Here is an 18,749-nt window from a genome sequence, read left to right as displayed (position 1 = left end):
TTCTTAGGGTACCCTTTAGCAGTGATGCTGTGCAGAAGCCCCTGAGATTAAACAGACTAGCTCTGGGACAAGTGAGCCCGCGGCTCCCTCCGCTTCAGTAAGCGAGCCTTACTCACGGCGGGTGGGGTGGGGTAGGGATGGGAGCACTGTGCGCTTTCCCGGCTGCTTTCAGCTTTGTGAACTCTGGCGCACGCGATGTTTAGAATGGCTCTGGGTCCATTTGAGCGATGTGGATACCCTAGACAGTGACTGAGGGGCACTGCCTCACCCACGGGCTCACTGGGCACTTGCATGGCCAGCGGCGGCCAGGAGCTACAGAGGCATGAGGGTGCTGGCAGGAGAAGCGGGTGCCCCGTGGTTTCCCACCTGGGCAGCTGCTGTTGGAGAAGAGTAGGCAGGTATGCCAGAGAAGTGTTTGGTACTGGTGTGCTGTGACTGACTGGTAAGTGCTATGAGAAGTATCTCACGTTGGTGCAGTGGTCTTAATTTGTAGGAACTGGAAGCAGCCTGTCAGCCTTCTTGAGAGCTTTAAGCCCTCGTGTTCCTGTCTGTAATCGTGGGTGTTCATCTCAGATTCCCTGTCTGAGGGCAGGGAACGGAGCAGTACCCTGAGTGGTTTTCTCCTTCCTCTCAGCCTGTACAGAGAGCTTTCCCTCAAGGAGCAAACGTGGAAGCCAGGGGTGTTGTGTGTGTTTCCCCGACGAGGCCACGGCTGGGATGGGTGCAGCCAGGGTGGGAGGCGGCAGACGCTGAGCTCGGCTCCTGTGTGAGGAGCAGGCCCAGTGGGTGCAACTGCTGCTCGCCAGGAGCCCCCACTGCCCCGGGCAGCCCTGCCCTTCAGGCCTCCTACCCCCAGCTGAGTGCGTGAAGCTCACGTGGGCGGAGACAGCGGGGTGGTGTGCTCTGGCCACCCACGTCTGACCCCATTCTCTGTGCCCTGTGTCTGCGCCCACAGCTTGATTACGTCAACCCTAGGGCTGTGCAGCTCGGCTCCCTCCTCGTCCGTGGCCTCACCACTCTGGCACTGGTCAACAGTGCGTGCGGCTTTCCCTGGAAGACCAGTGAGTTCATGCCCTGGAATGTATTTGATGGGAAGCTTTTTCATCAGAAATACCTGCACTCTGAGAAAGGACACGCCGTGGAGGTTCTTCTGGAGCAGAATGTGAGTTCCTGGAGCACGCTGAATCCTGGTCCCGGGTGGGATGCTGGGAAGATGAGCAGAGCCGTCTGTCCTGACGGCCACTCGCCGTAGACCAGGCTCAGCAGGGACATCCCCAGCCCCAGGCTTCACGGGGTTACAGACAGCTGCTCTCTAGTGGAGGATGGGAAACCAGGATGGTGTGAAGCATCAGACTTCAGTGTCTGCATGTTGAATACCTACTCCCCAAATTATTTTTTAAGATACATTTATCTGAAAGAGTGACACACAGAGGTCTTCCATCCACTGGTTCACTCCCCAAATGCCCGTAACAGCCAGGTCGATGCACGGCCAAAGCCAGGATCCAGGAATTTCATGCAGTCTCCCTCATGTGTGGTAGGGGCCCAAGCACTTGGGCCATCTTCTGCTGTCTTCCCAGTCTCATTAGCAGGGAGCTGGATTGGAAATGGAGCAGCCAGGATTCAGCCCTGTACTCCATTACGGGATGCTGGCATCGCCAGTGGCCGCTGAACCTCTGTTGCACCACAAGTCCAGCCTCTCAAATTCTTAAATAGGACCCAAGACCCCACGGTTCCACTCGGGGAGAGCAGGGAGCATCCCACCTGCCTGATGGTTTCTGATTTTCCTCCCCTTGAGTGAAGAACTGACGCTCCTGCAGGGATTCCACGGGCATCGTACTGACCCCACAGGAGCGGCCTGGACGCCCGACTTGAAAGTGTTCCCTAAGGCAGCTGCCGTCCCCGCTGCTCAAGTGTCGCCGCTGCACGATCCTTGGCAGTTTTTCAAGTTCCTCCTGCTGAGCTGGCCTGGAACGTGTTTTAATGAGCACGGGGATGTGCAGGGCAGTGAGGCCTGTCGAGACCCAGCACCCCACACTTTGCTGTCGGAGAGAAGACAGCTGGTGAGGTGTTCCCTGTTTATCCAAGACAGCGCTCCGTGGCACGTGGCCTGTGAGTGTGCAGAACTTAGAAGCTACCCAAATTACATGGAGACAGCAAAACAGAACAAGAGGAAAATACTCAGATTTGGGTATTGTTGTAGAGAGTGGAAGGCAGCTTGGTCTCCATGTGTCCACCGTGGTCTCCATTTCTCTCCATAGTTCACTTGACCAAGAAAGTACAGAGTGAATATGAGCTAAAGGAAAATTCCAGGCGTGGGAAAGGCTCCCTTCTGCCACCTGCTGCTGTCGTCTGTGGCCATGGCACTTGCACAGACTGTCGCTACAACTGACGCGGTGTCTGAGGGGCATTGATGTGCAGGCTTTTGTTGTTTTTTAGGTGAGACTGTGTGGTAGTTGCCTCAGTGAGACCTGGTCCTCTCAGGAAAGATTGTTGACTGCACAGAAGACACAGTGGCGGAGCTCTGTCAGAACCCCTTCTCCCGCACCGCCCTATGGCAGTGTCCGGCACTCTCTCACGAGCCTGTGCCTCTGGTCTGTTTGCAGAGGTCTCGGCTCACCAAGTTCCACAACCTGAAGGCCGTGGTTTGCAGGGCCTGCCTGAAGGAGAACAGACGCATCGTGGGCAGAGCGCACTGGGACTCACACCACACAGGTGGGCAGCGGCACCAGCAGCGTGTGCTGCTGGGTCCTCCACAGTGAGGCCTTCTCCCTGTGACTTGTGGTAAAATAATCCCAGAGGCTGATGGGATTGGAAGAAAAGAACACAGTGAAAATGGCAGGTGGTTTAAAGTCTCGTTCCCTGAGGAAAGCAGTTTCAGAAAGGTTCGGTCCCTAAAAGCCTCCTGCCCACAGTCCTGACATACAGGAGCTGCGTGGGGAGCGTGTGTGTTTGACGGGAGCTTGGGGTTGTTTTTTCGCATAATGAGAATGTGTTAGAAAAATCACGAAGGTAAAGAAAGTAGTTAAAATAGAAATGACCTTTGATTCAGTTGTCTGAAGACAACAGTGTGGGCACAGTCAGTGCTTTCTTCTACTGGTGCCTCACACTTGGCGCGCCTGTGCCCTGCTCTCCCACACAGCGCCGTCCTCAGGTCATATGACGAGACTTCTCAGGTGATGGCCAGAGTGTGTTTACCTGCACTCCCAGAGCTTTCAGCTCTGAAATTGTTTACCTTTTTCTCATTTGCATGCTGTAGTGTGCATGTTTCTTCAGATGGCGGGTCAAGGTGTCTGTAGAGCTAACAGGTCAGCATGTCCCTGACCACCTTCACCAGCACCCGCTGAGGGCCTTGGCATCCTTGGCGGCTTCCAAGTGCAAACTTTACTTTTTATTTCAAGTCAGAGATTTTCCATCTACTGGCTCTCTTACCAAACGCCCACGAAAGCTGGGGCTGAGCCAGGAACTCCATCCAGGTCTCCCCTGTGGGCAGGCCCAAGCGTTTGATCCATGCCCTGCTGCCTCCCAGGACGTGCATTCGCAGGAAGCTGGATTGGAAGCAGAACGGGGACCCGGTCCGAGGTACTTGAATATGGGATACAGGTGTCCCAAGCGGTGGCTTACCCTGCTGCACCCAGTACTTGCCACTTTTTTTTTTTATTAACTCTTTTTAAAATTTTTAACCAGTTTGATGAAAAATGAATCCCATTGATCCGTTACTTCACTGTCACCAGAACTGATGTCTCACTGGGTTATTTTGTTGAGATTCTTTCTTGACTGCTGTGGTGACAGTGACTGTGTGTTTCGGCAGTGTGACACGAGCGTGGCACCTCAGTGCACATGGATGACCCGTCCTCGTCAGTCAGGGCCTCTCCCTGCTCTGACTCCACTTTGTGATGGGTGCTGGGGCCTGCCATGGCTGTGCAGGACTGGGGACTTCTTCCAGCTGGCTCTGACTTGACTCCCAGCATCCACACTCCCTGTGTCCCCTCACCCCTCCCAGCTTCTGGTGATCAGCATTCTGGGTACAGCTTGAGGCAGGTTTATTTTTGGGGGGTTAAGCTTCCCCATGTAAGAGAGAGAGAACATGCAATATTTTTCTTTCCATGTCATCTTATTTCTCACAACATGATGCTGCAAATGACAGGATTTCATTCCTTCCTCTGGCTGGAGAGGATGCCATTGTGTGTGCACCACCCTTTCTCTCCACTCATCTGATGGGAGTCACCTTGGTGGATTGCATATCTTGCCGTCGTGAACAGTGCTGGAATGATCATGGTGGAGCAGGTATCTCTGATATAGGGAGTTCTAGTTTTTTAAGAAATCTCCACACTGTTTCGCACAGCGGCCACGTTAGTTCACATTCCCATCACACGTGTTGATTCTCACAGCGTTCCTTATGCTAGCCGTTCTGACAGGATGAAGAGATGTCTCCTTGTGGTTTTGATTTGCGTTTCCCTAATGACTAGAGACATTGAGCATTTTTTCGTATATTTGTTGGCCATTTGAATTTCTACTTTTGAGAACTGTTCAGGTCCTTTGTCCATTTCTAAACTATAGTGTTGGTTGTGGTTGAGTGTTTGAAGTTCCTGACCTATCTGCACATTAGTCCTGTGTGAGATACGTAGTTTCTTTTCATGATTTTTGGAGTGCTTTTCTGCTTAGTGTCTGTACCTATAATCGCAGCAGTCTCACTCTTCTTCTGGATTGCAATATGAGAACTCACCCCAGACTCCCACCACCTACCCAGACTTCCTTGAGGAGTCTCGGTGGCCTTGCAAGTGTCACCCTCGGAGGCCGGGAGGCCGTTGTGCCTGGACCCGATGACAGGATGGTGTCACTCGCCCCAGCCCCCAGCCCTTCTTCCATATTTCAGCTTCTGTAGACTGCAGACAAAGTTGGAGATACCAAAGCAAAAGTTGAATCTCTGCGAAATACTGTGTGACAGTCTTCCTGCTCTGCCTATCCTGGCATTGGTGTCAGCTGGCACTCAGGCACCCAGGGCTGTTGGCTCCCAGTTCTGGTTAAGGTTGTGAGTTTATGATGGCAGTTGTCCTGGGCTTTGCATGGCCCTGCTCCTTTTCACGCCGTGTTTGCATGTGTCTCCTGCGTTGTGGGGGCTCCAGTGTTGACTCTGTTGTTGGCTGTCCAGTCGGTCGCACAGCAAAGCTGAGCTGTTCTCAACGTGTTCACAGCTAGGATGAGGCTGACAGTCACAGACTCAGCACCACTCACAACATGGAGTCGCCAGTATAGGGTGCTGGGCACCGGCTCCAGGAGACCCCCGGAGCCAGCAGTGGGCCAGGCGTCATTTCTCTGCTCAGCAGGGTCACATGTTGGGGGCTGGATTGTGACTCTCCAGATAGGACAAGGGTTGGAGACAGCAGACAGGCATTGGGCTGGGAGATTGTTGAGTTCCAGGCTCTGGCCTGGCTTTTTACCCACTGCACTCCAGGAAGCTCTTGAAGGTGTTGGAGCAACATAGTGAGCACAAAGCTTTAGGACAGCGGAGGCTGCACAGGGGCCCAGAAGGGGCCCAGCCCTGGGTGCTGGCCCTGGGTCACCCCCTTCTCTCTGCATCACAAACGCTGTGCCGCACGCTGTCCTCCCCTCCATGTGTTGTGTGCGCATGGAGCTGTGCTTGAGCCGAGAAAGAAGATGTCTGAATCAGGCCTCCCAGCCCAGCTCAGCAGTGCAGACACCAGCTCGAGGAGCACACGCAGTGTCTAAACCACAGAGAGCGTGGGTTGGTGCAGGCGTGGAGACGGGGGAGAAGAGAGCCTCTGAGTGGCTCAGGGATTATCCCAGTGGGTGGTTGGGTCATGGTGGCAGTGGTGTGGGCCAGCCCCTCCCCTGGCAGACAGAGCAGCTTCCTGGTCCTGCAAGCCTCGCTGCTGGGTCTCTCACCCCAGTCAGGTTCCCTCGTGCTCCCCGTTGCCGAGCCTGGCTCCCGGGCACTGCAGCTGTTTGGTCCCCAGTGCACTGGAGGCTCAAGAGCTGCTGGCCTGGCCTCACTGTCAGACCCCATGTGTTCAGGAGGAGCCATGGGGCCCATTGACACCCTGATTCTGTGTGTCCACAGGGAGATGGGGAAGACAGGGTTCCAGCTCCCACAGGACAAGCTCTGGCTACAGCCGCTCTGGGCAGGGACAGCCATGGAGGGACCAGGGACCAGGTAAGAGGCCAGTGGTGTCATTGTGTGCTTTCTGTTTTCCATGACCTGGGCGCTGTGGAAGAGGCTGACAGTGTGCCCTCCTCGCTGTGTGTTTCACATGTCTGCATTCAAGCCTGTACTGTGTAGCTGTGCGTTTGACCAGCACAGTGCGTGTCACAGCCGTAAACTCAAGACTCCCTGATGAGTTTGAGTTCCCAGCTTTGAAACAACCTAAAATTTGTAATTTTATCCTCTTAGTTGTCAAAGGTTACTTATTTGTAAGGCAGAATGACAGAAAGAGGGAGAGAGATCTTCCGTCTGCTGCTTCACTCCCCAAATGGCCACAGGAGCCAGATCCGAGCCAAGCCACAGCCAAGAAGAGCCAGGAACTCCTTGCTGCTGTGCTGCGTGGTGCAGGGCCCCAAGCACGTGGGCCTCATCTGCTGCTTTCCCAGGCACATTGGCAGGAGGCTGGATCAGAAGCAGAGCAGCCGGGACTCCAGCTGGTGCTCTGATTTGGGATGCTGGCGTCAAGTGGCAGCTTAACCTGCTGCACCGCAACACTAGGCCCTGGGGTTTTTTAAGTTTTGCAGCCTCTTAACTGTGCCACAGGGACTCCCGAATTGCTCAGATTGCTACCAGATGTTTCCCCAGGCGGTGGCTGTGGGTCTTTCTGGGCAGCTGCTGCAGGTGGCCTGTGACGCCCCAGGGCCGTGAGCAGTGCCCCTCTCTGGTACTCCTAAATCAGCAGGAGCAGCACAGGTCAGGCGCAGTTCAGTGCAGACCAAGGCGCCTGCTTAATGCCCTCAACGTGCCTGTCCCTGGGAGAGAGCAGCTGCAGGCTTTTAGGTTAAATGGGCTCTGGTGCCTCCCCAGGGGCCTGCAGGAGCTCCACCCACCAGATCGCACCCCCAGGCTGACCCCAAGATTCCCAGCTGGCCTGGAGACCTGCCCGGTCACCTTCTTCCCATCTTGAGAGTGAGCAGAGAGACCATGTCCACTCAGTGCCCACCAGATCATCAGAAGAGCCACGTGTGTGCAAGGTCAGAGACCCCATGAGTGAGTGGAGACTGCTGTCAGTTTACAGGATTCTCCAGACAGGGACTGAGCCGCAGTGGGAACCCGGAAGTGCTGGGGGTTTGTGACTTGCCCAGAACCCAGGGTGAAACCCATGCCCCCACCCTCCCATGGTGGAGTCGTTGCCGCTGCCCCTGCGAGCACCCTGCTGCCCTTCTCATGGCCAAGAGCCTGCTCCACATCTGCCACTGTCACCCTGGGTGTGCGGTGGACAGAGCGTGAGGCCTGCAACCATGGGCAGGTCTTCTCCCCGGGGGCGTGTGAGCAGGAAACTCCAGGAAGTCAAGGGCAGCAGCACTTCCTCAGAGGGATTCGGGAGGCCAGTTCCAGGGCAGCAGCGCGAGGAGAGGTGCACTTAAGCTAAACAGGCAAGGCCTCTTTCTCTCCTTCCCCCTCCCCTTGAATAAAGGGCTGAGCAGACTTCCCCAGTAAGGTGACATTTAAGACAAGGCTTAATGAGGGTGCGGATGCAGCCACCACACGTCTCTTGGGGTCTTGCGGCAGAGGGAATAGGGACCCAGGTGGGCTTCACAGTGGGAAGCAGATGTGGGACTGGGCTGGTTCTGAACAAGACACCAGCAGAAATGAGCCTTTGGGCATGGGCTCTCCATGCCAGCTGCCACCAGACCTTCCCCAGGAAGCTGGCCGTGACCTGGTACCTGGGCTGTTGGAAATGCAAGGTAATGGCTGAGGAGGGCCCCACCCCTTCAACCACATGTCCCACACTAGGAGCTGAGTGGCCTGGATCCTCAGTGCTAGAGCACCCTTGATGAGATGAAGAGGGTAGCACCCTAGGTTAGGACCCCTTTAGCTGAGGTCGCCAAGGGCTGAGGGAGGCTGCTGGCCGCTCACGGGAACCATAGTGTCTCCTCCAGAACCTCATGAGGCAGGAAGGGGCCTTCCACTTGCCCTTTTTGGCTTAGGATTGGCCCCTTTCCTCTCCCTGGGTACAGAGAATGGAGGCTGCAGGTGACCGCTGGACCGTGAGATCACAGTGAGTCTGTGAGGAGCTGTCAGCCAGGCACGTGGGAACTGCAGGTTGTGCATCCAGGTCTTGGGCCAGGAGCATGACAGCAACACACGACGAAACGTTGTGCACCCAGGTACTTAGTGCTGACAGCTGCTCCAGGAGACCTTGGATTAAAGTCAAATGGAGCTGCTAAGAACAGGGGCCAGCGTTGTAGTGTAGTGGGTAAACCCACCGCCTGCACTCCATATGGGTGATGGTTTGATTTCTGGCTGCTCTGCTTCCATTCCAGCTTCCTGCTAATGCACCTGGAAGAGCAAAAGAAAATGTCCCAAATGTAACCCTGCCACCAACGTGGGAGACCCAGATGAAGCTCCTGGCTCCTGGCTTTGGCCTGGCCCAGCCCCAGCTGTTTCGGCTGTTTAGGGAGTGAGGCTGCCGGACAGAAGCTCTCTGTTTCTGCTCTCTGTAACTCAGCCTTTCCGATAAATAAACAAATCTTTTTTTAAAAAAAATCATGAACAGGGATGGGAGAGACTGAGTAGTGGCAAGGGTAGGATGCTGCATTGTGTTCTGCCTCCCACGGAGCCTCTCACGGGGCCTCCCACGTGAGCCCGTCTGTGGGACTGGGGCGTGCTCCTGCTGATCACCTCCTCCCCCTGCAGTTCTAATCATTGGGGCTGACTTTGGAACCAGTGTATTTTTTGTTGCATTTGCCTATTTGAAACTCATCCATTTTGGTATTTTTTAATTTTTTATTTATTTTTGTTTGTTTCAAAGGCAGAGAGACAGATACAAAGGGATTTCCCATCCACTGATTGACTGGCCCCACCCCCAGAAATGCTCCCAAAACCAGGGCTGGGCCAGGCACAAGCAAGGACCCCAGAATTTCATCTGGGTCTCCTGTGTGGGTGGCAGGGGCTCAAGCACCTGAGCCATCATCTGCTGCCTCACCAGGCGCAGAAAACTGGACCAGAGGCAGAGTGGCCGGAACTCCAACCAGACACTGACAGCGAACGTGGGCATCCAAGCTCTGACTTAACCACTGTGCCAATGCCTGTATCTCTTCTGGTGTTTTTTGGTGACGTTAAAGTAGTCCAAATAATGGGACTGGTGCTGTGGTACAGTGGGTTAAAGACCTGGCCTGAAGCGCCAGCATCCATTATGGGTGCCATTTCTAGTCCTGGCTGCTCCACTTCTGATGCAGCTCTCTGCTATGGCCTGGGAAAGCAGTAGAAGATGGCCCAAGTCCTTGGGCCCCTGTACCTACATGGGAGACCCAGAAGAGGCTCCTGGCTCCAGGCTTCAGATCGGCACAGCTCCGGCTGTTGCAGCCATCTGGGGAGTGGACCAGTGGATGGAGGACCTCTCTGTCTCTACCTCTCTCTGTAACTCTCTTTCAAATAAATAAAATAAATCTTTAAAAAAAAAAAAAGTCCAAATAAAAAGTGGCCTTTCTTTTCACCACAGAGTCAATAGACTTCTCTATGTAAGAAAAACTAAAATGCCTCATAATGAAAGTAACCAGTTACTGCCAAAAAGTTGGCAAGCATTTTCCAGAGCCGGAAGCTGGCTTGGTGGGTGTGGGCCATGCAGGGAGCCACGTGTCAGGGTCACAGCAGGGAAGGCCTGCATCCTGGGCTGGTGGAGCTGCGGGGCCCTCTCCCGCTGTTGGTGAGTGCTGCCACGGAGAAGGGTGTGTTAAAGGCCGCGGCCTGTGGCTGCACGTCTGCCCTGCTGCTCGCGTCGCACTCTGGTGATTCTGTAGGCGACCTGAGCTCTGCTGAGCTGCCTTTGCCGATCTGAGATGACAAGGCGGCCATCAGCCCATGCAAGTGCCTTGAGCCCTCACCTCCAAGAAGCTAAGGGGCCGCAGCAGGAGAGGCACAGGGGTCGGCAAGTTCAAGGCCGCTGCTTCTGCCGAAAGAAAGCAAAGAGCAGGGAAACGTTTGTGGAGAAGCTCCTTTTTAAGATGTGAAGCACAGTCCCTGGTCACTTTGCTTCCCAGTGGGTGGTTCTGCTCTGGGCCTCTTCACGGCAGTCCCTGTCTGTCAGACAGGCAAAGCGTGGCCAGCGGCACCCGGGCGGAGAGAGGGGAACTCTGGGCTCCACTTTCCCTGCACTTGGCAGGACGTCCCCTGTGAACCATCTGCGTGTGAACTTTCATTTCCAAAGTCTTCAGAGGTGCTGTTGAGATGCCACGCAGATGGTTGGAGCTGGTGTGGGAGGAACAGTTTTGAAACTATTTCCTTCACTAATGGTACTGCCTCTTAATTAATTGCTTCCATGTTAATGGAATAATTAAAGAACAGCATTTTTGCGGCAGGTGGCCACAACTGAAAGGAGGCTGCAGCTGTGTCCCGAGTGACTCGTGTGTCTGCACGTTCTTAGAAAGGTGCAGTGTCCGTCTGAGTGTTGAGGGGGTGCATCCTCAGTTTGCGTCTCTTTTGGTGCAGGAAGCAGACAGCATGAGCATGACCAGTGGAGAAGATACTAGGCAGTCTTACAAGGTAAGTCCATCACCTGCATCTCCGGCAGGAAGTAGAATGTCCACTTGTGTCAGAAACCACTCCTCCGGGTGCGGCGTCAGGCCCTGTGGACCTGGTGCCAAGCTCAGGTGGCTTCAAGACAAGTTTGCTTTCGCCAGAGCAGCCAGGAGTGGTCACCTGGCAGCGAGCCTGCCCGCGTGGTGTCGGCCAGGACAGCCGGCCTCACCTGCCAGCAGCTGTCTGGATCAGAAAAGAAAACTGCCTCTCCCGGGAGCGAGCCCTGTGTCTTGTAGGAAAGCTTTGGTTGGCGCCGCCTCAGGGGCCGTCCCAGACGACGCTGTTAACATCTTCACCCTGACGTCCATGTTATGAGGCAGAGTTGATGTTTGCTTTTAATAAATTGGAAACAAACGGTCCTGTTTCTTTTTACTGTTCAGTGGATTGCGAGGGTGTCTCTCACATCCTCAAGTCGTCTGAACACAAATGTTTCCGAAATTGTCTTCCAGTTAGAAATCCCGATCACAAGTCAGGTCTCCAGCCGTCTCTTCTCTCGGCTGCCAGAAGTTCTTCAAGAGAAGTCACGATAGCCCCGGGCCTTCCTGTGGGACGGCTGATTGTGCCTGGAGCCAGCACCTCGCACGGCTCTGGGGCCTGGGCTGCCCGAGCAGGACGCAGAGAGCCTGGGAGGAGCCCTGTGGGGAAGGCAGCCGCCGAGCAGCCAGCCGTGGTGTGTTTGCTGCTTCTGCGTGTGAGCGATGAAGGGCGTTTGTTTTCCAGACACACTGGAGTAATCCTTTTCATGGAGAAACTTTCAGACAATCCAGGAATTGAAATTTTAATCCCAAGTTTTCCTGAACTCTGTGGAAAAAGGAAATGGCCAGGATATTGATCATGGAAGGGTTTGTGGGTTAGGAGTAAAACGCAGGCCTTGCTCAACCTGGGTGGGCTGTCACACCGGTTCCCGGGCTGCTTGGTTCTGTAGGAAACGCTCACTCCTTCAGGCTGTTGCTGACAATAAGCCCCTGGCTGCATTATAGACCAGCTGTGTGTCACACTCAATGAGTTACGGTGTGCACACAGCTATGTCTGGCATTGGTCTCCACGTGTAGGTTGAAATACCCTAACCACTGCCTTCAGCTCCTTTTTTTTTTTTTTTAAAGTTTATTTTTATTTATTTGAAAGAGTAACAGAGAGATATCTTCCATCTGCTGCTTTACTCCCCAAATGTCCTCCATTGGGGCTGGGGCATTCTAAAGCCAGGAGTCCAAACTCCTTCCAGATTTCCCATGTGGATGGTGGAGACCCAATTACTTGAGCTATCACTACTGCCTCCCAGGGCGTACGTTAACAGGAAGTGGAGCCAGAACTGGACCCAAGCACTGGGTGTGGGCTGCAGATGTCCCTTCTGTGACTGAGCCCCTGTGCCACCCTCGTCAGCTCCTCCGGGGCTCTGCCTGTCTGATTCTTTATGCACATACTTGCAGGACCTGACTCTGGAAACAGTGTTCCCACTCTCAAGTGTGCACCTCCTCTCCCTTTCCACTTCTGCACCCTTTGAAATCACTGCTGCTTCTAGCAGTTCTGTTTCTTTGCTACTTATTTGTTTAACTTTTTAGTAAATTCCTCATCCCTTAGACAAGGGTTGGGGAACATCCAGCCTGGCCTGCAAAATCTTTTGGCCTGGCCCTGCCAAGGCAACCACAGGTAGGACTCAAAATTCAATAAATCTATAGCAAGTTAAGTTTTAAGTAGATAATTTTGTATGGATCACAAATTGTGCTATAAATATTCAAATGGCCCTTGGCAAAAAAAAAAAAAAAAGATCCCCACTCTTAAGATTGAAAGTAGATGTCTTTGAAAATTGTGTTTGCCTTTCATAATATCTAAATGCTAATATGTTAATGAAATTGTTCAGTTTGATTAACCAGCCTAAGGAGCCATTGTACCATCAGTGGTGGTGCAATTTCCCACTTCTTTAATTATTTGGAAGACATTTCAAAATCCAGTATGTTGGGATCTTTTTGAGTCAAGAGAAGGGGCGAAGGGTGGCGGGGGGTGGGGGGGGGCAGTGCACAGTGTGTGCTTTCACACAGAGCAGGAGGATCCAGTGTGTCAGCCCACTGAGGCTGGGGTGACACAAAGATACAGAAAATTTGTCTTCTTCCAATATTCTATTAGCCAGAGCTCCTGACTGGCTACATAGATAGTTTGTAGGATTTGAACTGCCTACTTGTGCAAATTGATAGAATTACTGTTTCAAAAGATATATATTTAAAATTTTGGTTGATGTTGCCAAATAACTGTCCCCAGTAGAGGCACTATTTCATCTGGCCAGCTGTAGTCAAAAAGGTGTATTTCATTGGTTTGTGTTTTTTTGAATGTTAGTGGGGATTTCCCACCATTCATTTGTTGGCCATTTGTGTTCTTTGGGCAACTTTTCATATTCCTGGCCACGTGTTTCCTGGACAACATGTGAGGTCCCTTCCAGTAGTGTAGGTGCTAACCTTTGGTGATCTCGAATGTGGCGAATCGTCATCACGTGCAGACGCGGGTGTTCTGACATCCCGGTATCCTGCGCCCTGGGATTCGTCAGGAAGGGGTGGTCCAGGCCTCACCCAGCTTCCTTTCACTGAGGCTGCCAGTGGATTGGCCCTCAACAGCCAGTGCTTGCTGTGCCCTTCCCCGTGACCTCTGACCTTCCCGTGTCCTCACCGTCCCAGTTGCCATGGCCTCGTCAGGTTACTGCAGACATGGTGGTGTGCAGCCTCTGTGGGACACAGGCACAGCTGGTCCCTACTCCAGCACATCCGGACCTTGGCCAGGGAATCTGCAGTCCCAGGAAGCCACACATACACACACACACCTGATGCTGATACTCCTTGCACCCACTGATTTGCTCTCTTTTTGATTGTGGGGTAAAGCCGCACACCAAGATCAAGCCCACCCGTCTGTTGGGGAGTGGGGAGTGTGGCTCGAGAACCTGTTGTCCTCACCAGTGCCATCCCACACTCAGTCCTGTCCCCAGTTACTCTTCATGGTCTCCTGCTGGACCCCGCCTGCTCATCTCCAGCGCTTCTTATCCTCAACCACAGATGGCTTTGCTTTCTGTGGGTCCTCACAGCCACTTCAGCGCCTCCTTCAAGCCTCTGTCAACATCGATCAGAATTCTCAAGCAGAGTACCAGGAGAAAGAGTCCACAGTGAGAGAGGACGTGTCCACTTCTTTCCTATCACATCCGTCCCTCCACCTCGGACTCAGCCCCTCAGGGCCCCTCCTCCTGAGTCATCAGCTGAGTCTTCCCCACAAGGGCCTTCCCTGACCCACGTCACGCTCGAGCAGGCGCATCATCTCTCCTTTAAGCAAAATAGTGTAGAGTCCAGGAGCCTCTACTCAACCAAGTTAGCATTCTGCACTAAGAGAGAGAGCTTGCACATTTTCAGAAAACTAACTACTGATCTTTGAGGAAATCAGTGGGCAGATGAGCACCTCTTCCATCAGTGCCTGGACTGCTGCAGGCAACATTGAGCGGAGGAGTCCGTGAGATAGCAGTTATTGCCAGGTATTCCTAGCTGCAACAGCGAACAAATAAAAATAGTTGGAGTCTAAAATCTGAAGGAAAATTACAAGGAAAGTGGTGAACATTTCTGGCCCATGAAAAAAACAAAAGGGCATATGAAATTTCTTGTCTATAAAAGACAACATTTCTATTAAATCTGAATGTTTTTATGAAAATGTATACTGTGGGGGCTGGCTCTGTGCTGTAGCGGGTAAAGCCACTGCCTGCAGTGCCAGCATCCCATATGGGCACCAGTTTGCCGGCTGCTCCACTTCCAATCCAGCTCTCTGCCATGGCCTGGGAAAGTAGTGGAAGATGGCCCAAGTCCTTGGGCCGCTCCATCCACATGGGAAGACCTAGAGGAAGCTCCTGGCTCCTGGCTTCAGATCAGCTCAGCTCCGGCTGTTGTGGCCAGTTGGAGAGTGAACAAGCAGTTGGAAGACCTCTCTCTGCCTTTCCTTCTCTTCTCTGTGTAACTTTTTCAAATAAATAACTTTTTAAAAAAGAAAAAGAAAACATATAATGTTTGCTAAAAGGCTATGTATTAGAAGAAGAAAAGGTAAAAACAAAAGTCTAAAACATAAGAATATTATACCCCTGGTATCAGAAGTCAAAGTAAGCAAAATGTACAGAGAAACAGAATAATTAACGTACATAGCTCTCAGAAATTGACCAAGTGGGGCTGGCACTGTGGCAGACCAGGTTAAGCTGCCACCTGCAGTGCTGGCATCCCATATGGGTGCTGGTTTCAGACCCAGTTGCTCCATTTCTGATCCAGCTCCCTTCTACTGCACGTGGGAAAGCAGTGGAAGACGGCCCAAGTGCTTGGGCCCCTGCACCCATGTGGAAGACCCAGAAGAAGCTCCTAGCTTTGGATCTGCCTAGCTCCAGCTGTTGGCCATTTGGGGAGTGAGCCCGTGGATGGAAGACCTCTCTGTCTCCCTCTCTAACTCTATCTTTCTTTTTTTTTTTTTTTTTTTTTTTTTTTTTTTTGACAGGCAGAGTGGACAGTGAGAGAGAGAGACAGAGAGAGAAAGGTCTTCCTTTGCCGCTGGTTCACCCTCCAATGGCCGCCGCTGCAGCCGGCGCACCGCGCTGATCCTGGCAGGAGCCAGGAGCCAGGTGCTTTTCCTGGTCTCCCATGGGGTGCAGGGCCCAAGCACCTGGGCCATCCTCCACTGCACTCCCTGGCCATAGCAGAGAGCTGGCCTGGAAGAGGGGCAACCGGGACAGAATCCGGCGCCCCAACCGGGACTAGAACCCGGTGTGCCGGCGCCGCAAGGTGGAGGATTAGCCTATTGAGCCACGGCGCCGGCTTTCTAACTCTATCTTTCAAATAAATTTTTTTTCTAATATTCTACTATATCTTTTTTTTAAGGTTTATTTACTTATTTGAAAGAGTTACAGAGAGGCAGAGAGAGAGAAGTATTCCATCCTCTGGTTCCCTCCCCAGATGGCCCCAATGGCTGGAGCTATGCAGATCAGGAGCCAGGAGCTTCTTCCAGGTCTCCCATGTGGTTGCAAAGGCCCAAGGACTTGGGCCATCTTCTGCTGCTTTCCCAGGCCACAATAGAGAGCTGGATTGGAAATGGAGTAGCCAGGACTCGAACTGGCGCCTTTATGGGATGCCGGCACTGCAGGTGGTGATTTTACCTGCTACACCACAGTGCGTACCCCAATAAATAAATTTTTAAAAAATTCATGAAGGGAGGGTGGTGAACCAGGAAGCCACCCAGTTCCCTCCAGCCCGTGGCAGACAACTGCACAGCTTCTTGGAGCAGCTTTCTGGAGCCAGAAGGGGCAGTACGGACATCATCCTCCAAAGAGGGGGCCTCAGTGTTATGGCTTTTGAGGTGTAGGCACAGAGCTGGCCACAGCTGTTTCAACCCCCTCTTGGCTAAAGTGGCTTCCATAGGATCTAAAGGAGCAACAACCATGCTGTTTTTGTTTTTTGCTATTTGGGGTGCCAGACAGACATTTAAGGATTTGGACATTCACAAATAACCATGCTTAAGGGGAGATTTAGAAAGCTGCTGTGGCGACTAGGAAAAGAAGCTCAGACGAGAGCTGAGGAGACCTTGAACTTTCTCCTCAGGCTGGTCCCAAGCACTGAAGCAGCCTGAAGCAATTTGACTTCCAGAGATGCAGAGATTCATCAACAACAAAATCATAAGATGTACAAGGAAACACAAAAATGCAGCACAAAGTAAACAGACAAAAATTGTTCCTAAAGAAGCTCATCTGTCAGACTTACTGGGCAAGGCTTTACAGAACTGTCTTAAAAATGCCCAAGCTAAAGGGAGAGATGGACAAAGTCCACTAAAAAAACGAGTAGACAAAATGAGAATATCAATAAAGAGACATTTTAAAAGGGAACCAAAAAGATTCTAGATCTGAAAAGTGTAGTAACTGAAATGAAAAATCTAGAAGAGTTCAAAAGCATATATATATGTGTGTGTGTGTGTGTGTGTCTGTGTGTGTGTATATATAATATATTATTTATTTGAACGTTACTAGGACAGGGAGAGACAGGAAGAGATCTTGCATCTGCTGGTTGTTCACTCCCCCAGATGGCTGCAAGAATGAGGGCTGGGCCAGGCTGAAGCCAGGGGCCAGGAGCTTTAGCCTGTTCTCCCAAGCACTTGAGTCATCTTCCACTGACTTTCTCAGGCCATCAGCAGGGAGCGGGATCAGAAGTGGAGCAGCCAAGCCACGCTCTAGCGCCCGTCTGGGGTGCTGGCATCTAAGGCAGCAGCTTTACCTGCCACACCACAACGCCTGTCCCTCAAAAGCAGATTTGAACAATCAGTGAACTTGAAGATGAGACAATAAGTTATCACAGCTTTTAAAGATTAAAAAATGAAAAATGAACAGAGCTCAAGGAACCTATGGACACTGTCAAGAGAACTAATGTACACATTGTGGGCATCAGAAGAGGAAGGGGGGGGGGCAGAAAAATACTCAAAGAAATAACTGACATTTTCCCAAATTTGATAAAAGCACACGAGTCTACAACCCAATAAACTCAACCAATTCTAGGATACATTTGGAGAGAGACATACATTATGGACTATGAAAGAAAGTAGCAAATGAGAAGTATCATCAGTGAACAAGGGACTTTGAATAGGATTGTCACTGATTTCTTATCAGAAACCTTGGAGGACAGAAGGCAACAGGTTGATAGACTCAGAATACGAAAAAACTCAACTGAGAACCCAATGTCTGGCAAGACTGTCCTTCAGACATGAAGGAGAAGTTAAGACTCCCAGCTAAACAATGCAAAGGGAATCCATTGCCCCCAAATTTGTCTGCAAGAAGTGCTGGAGGGGAAAGCCAGTGGTCCTGTGCCAGGGCCAGGGAGGCGTCTGCAGAGAGAAGGGCCACAGTGACGCCCGTGAAGTGGGTGGGGAGACCACATGGTGGTGACCAGCCCTAAACTGTGTTCTTGGGTTTCAGCAGTCAGATGACGGTGATGGCCACCATGCAGGGACCCCGCAACTGATTCTAGAATTAGCACATAATTAACTAGAAAACAGAATGCAATTCTCCCAACAGTCTTAACATCTCCTACAAATGCACAAATCAGTCGCCACACACACACATCCAGGGCCCCCTGCAATTGGTCAGCTGAGGTCAGCAGCTCGCCCTCACAGTGCTGGACAGCATGGGAGCTGCTGGCATCTGTCGCCCACCTCTGAGCCCTGCTGGAGGAGAGACGGCCCTTTCAACTCGAAAAAAGCGTTTTAAAACTGGGACATCGAGCCTACAGCAGTACACCATGCTCTTTCTGCACTCAGAACACACGGCAGACGTGATACTTGGGACTGGGACCTGGTCCTGCACTGGCCGGCACCCGTACAGGCCCTGAGAACTCTATGCCTAATTAGTGCCTGCGAGAGCCAAGGCACCTTCCCACCAGGTGTGTGCATGAGTAGACGGAACAGAGCAGCCTTTTAGAAGGAGCTGTGTCTCCATTTCTTTGTGATTTCACTGGGGAAGCTGAAGCAAGAAGGTGCAGAGGAAGGGCCTGGGACCCAGGGAGAGATGTGGCATGGGGCACCCCAACCGTGAGAGCAGCCATTTCACTTGAGGGGCCGAGAAAACACAACCATGCTCTTAGTAAACCACATGACAGAACCCAGGCAAGGGGTCAGCCCCAGAAAGGCCAGGCGCGCTCTAGCCTCTGGCTTCCTGCTCCCTAATTTCACTGCCTGGGTCCCCACCTTGCAGGACACAGTACAGCAGAGGTGAAACTGCCCAGCCGACCTGTGCATGTTGTATCAGGTGGCGTGAGGCGTGCTGTCCCTTGCTTGACCCCTGAAGCTGTGATAAGTTAGGGAAAGCTGATGATTCTGTTGAATCCAATACTTCTAGCCATAGCCCCTAACGTAGGGTTCGAATCAGCTGAAAGTCTGCTGGGGGCAAGGAGAGGCTGAGACGGTGTGAGCCCCTGTGGGCCACTCCTGCAGGACACCAGGGGCACCGAGTCTGTGGCCGAAGGGTGAGAGC

At 52.4% G+C, this 18,749-nt stretch overlaps 1 protein-coding gene across 50 annotated transcripts in view; it reads left to right on the top strand.

The window, feature by feature from the left end:
* Positions 1-18,749, top strand: part of FAM120B (family with sequence similarity 120 member B) — an 84,532-nt gene that overhangs the window by 59,889 nt on the left and 5,894 nt on the right. For 12 of the 50 annotated variants that reach the window (XM_070074543.2, XM_070074537.2, XM_017339572.4 and 9 more), the window contains 5 exons: positions 956-1,162; positions 2,604-2,712; positions 6,080-6,172; positions 10,652-10,705; positions 10,848-11,096. In XM_070074543.2, coding sequence (XP_069930644.2) covers positions 956-1,162; positions 2,604-2,712; positions 6,080-6,172; positions 10,652-10,692 — 450 coding nt within the window. In that variant the 3' untranslated portion in view covers positions 10,693-10,705; positions 10,848-11,096. Of the gene's footprint in view, positions 1-955; positions 1,163-2,603; positions 2,713-4,144; positions 4,285-6,079; positions 6,173-7,027; positions 7,195-8,487; positions 10,706-10,842; positions 11,097-16,335; positions 16,626-18,749 lie in introns of those variants that run through there. The other 38 variants (XM_070074524.2, XM_070074539.2, XM_070074532.2 and 35 more) reach the window with 11 other exon arrangements.

The sequence above is a fragment of the Oryctolagus cuniculus genome, chromosome 5 (assembly GCF_051225735.1).
Source record: "Oryctolagus cuniculus isolate XC-2025 breed Fujian yellow rabbit chromosome 5, ASM5122573v1, whole genome shotgun sequence".
Taxonomy (NCBI): domain Eukaryota; kingdom Metazoa; phylum Chordata; class Mammalia; order Lagomorpha; family Leporidae; genus Oryctolagus; species Oryctolagus cuniculus.
This window is presented reverse-complemented; position numbering and strand designations above follow the sequence as displayed.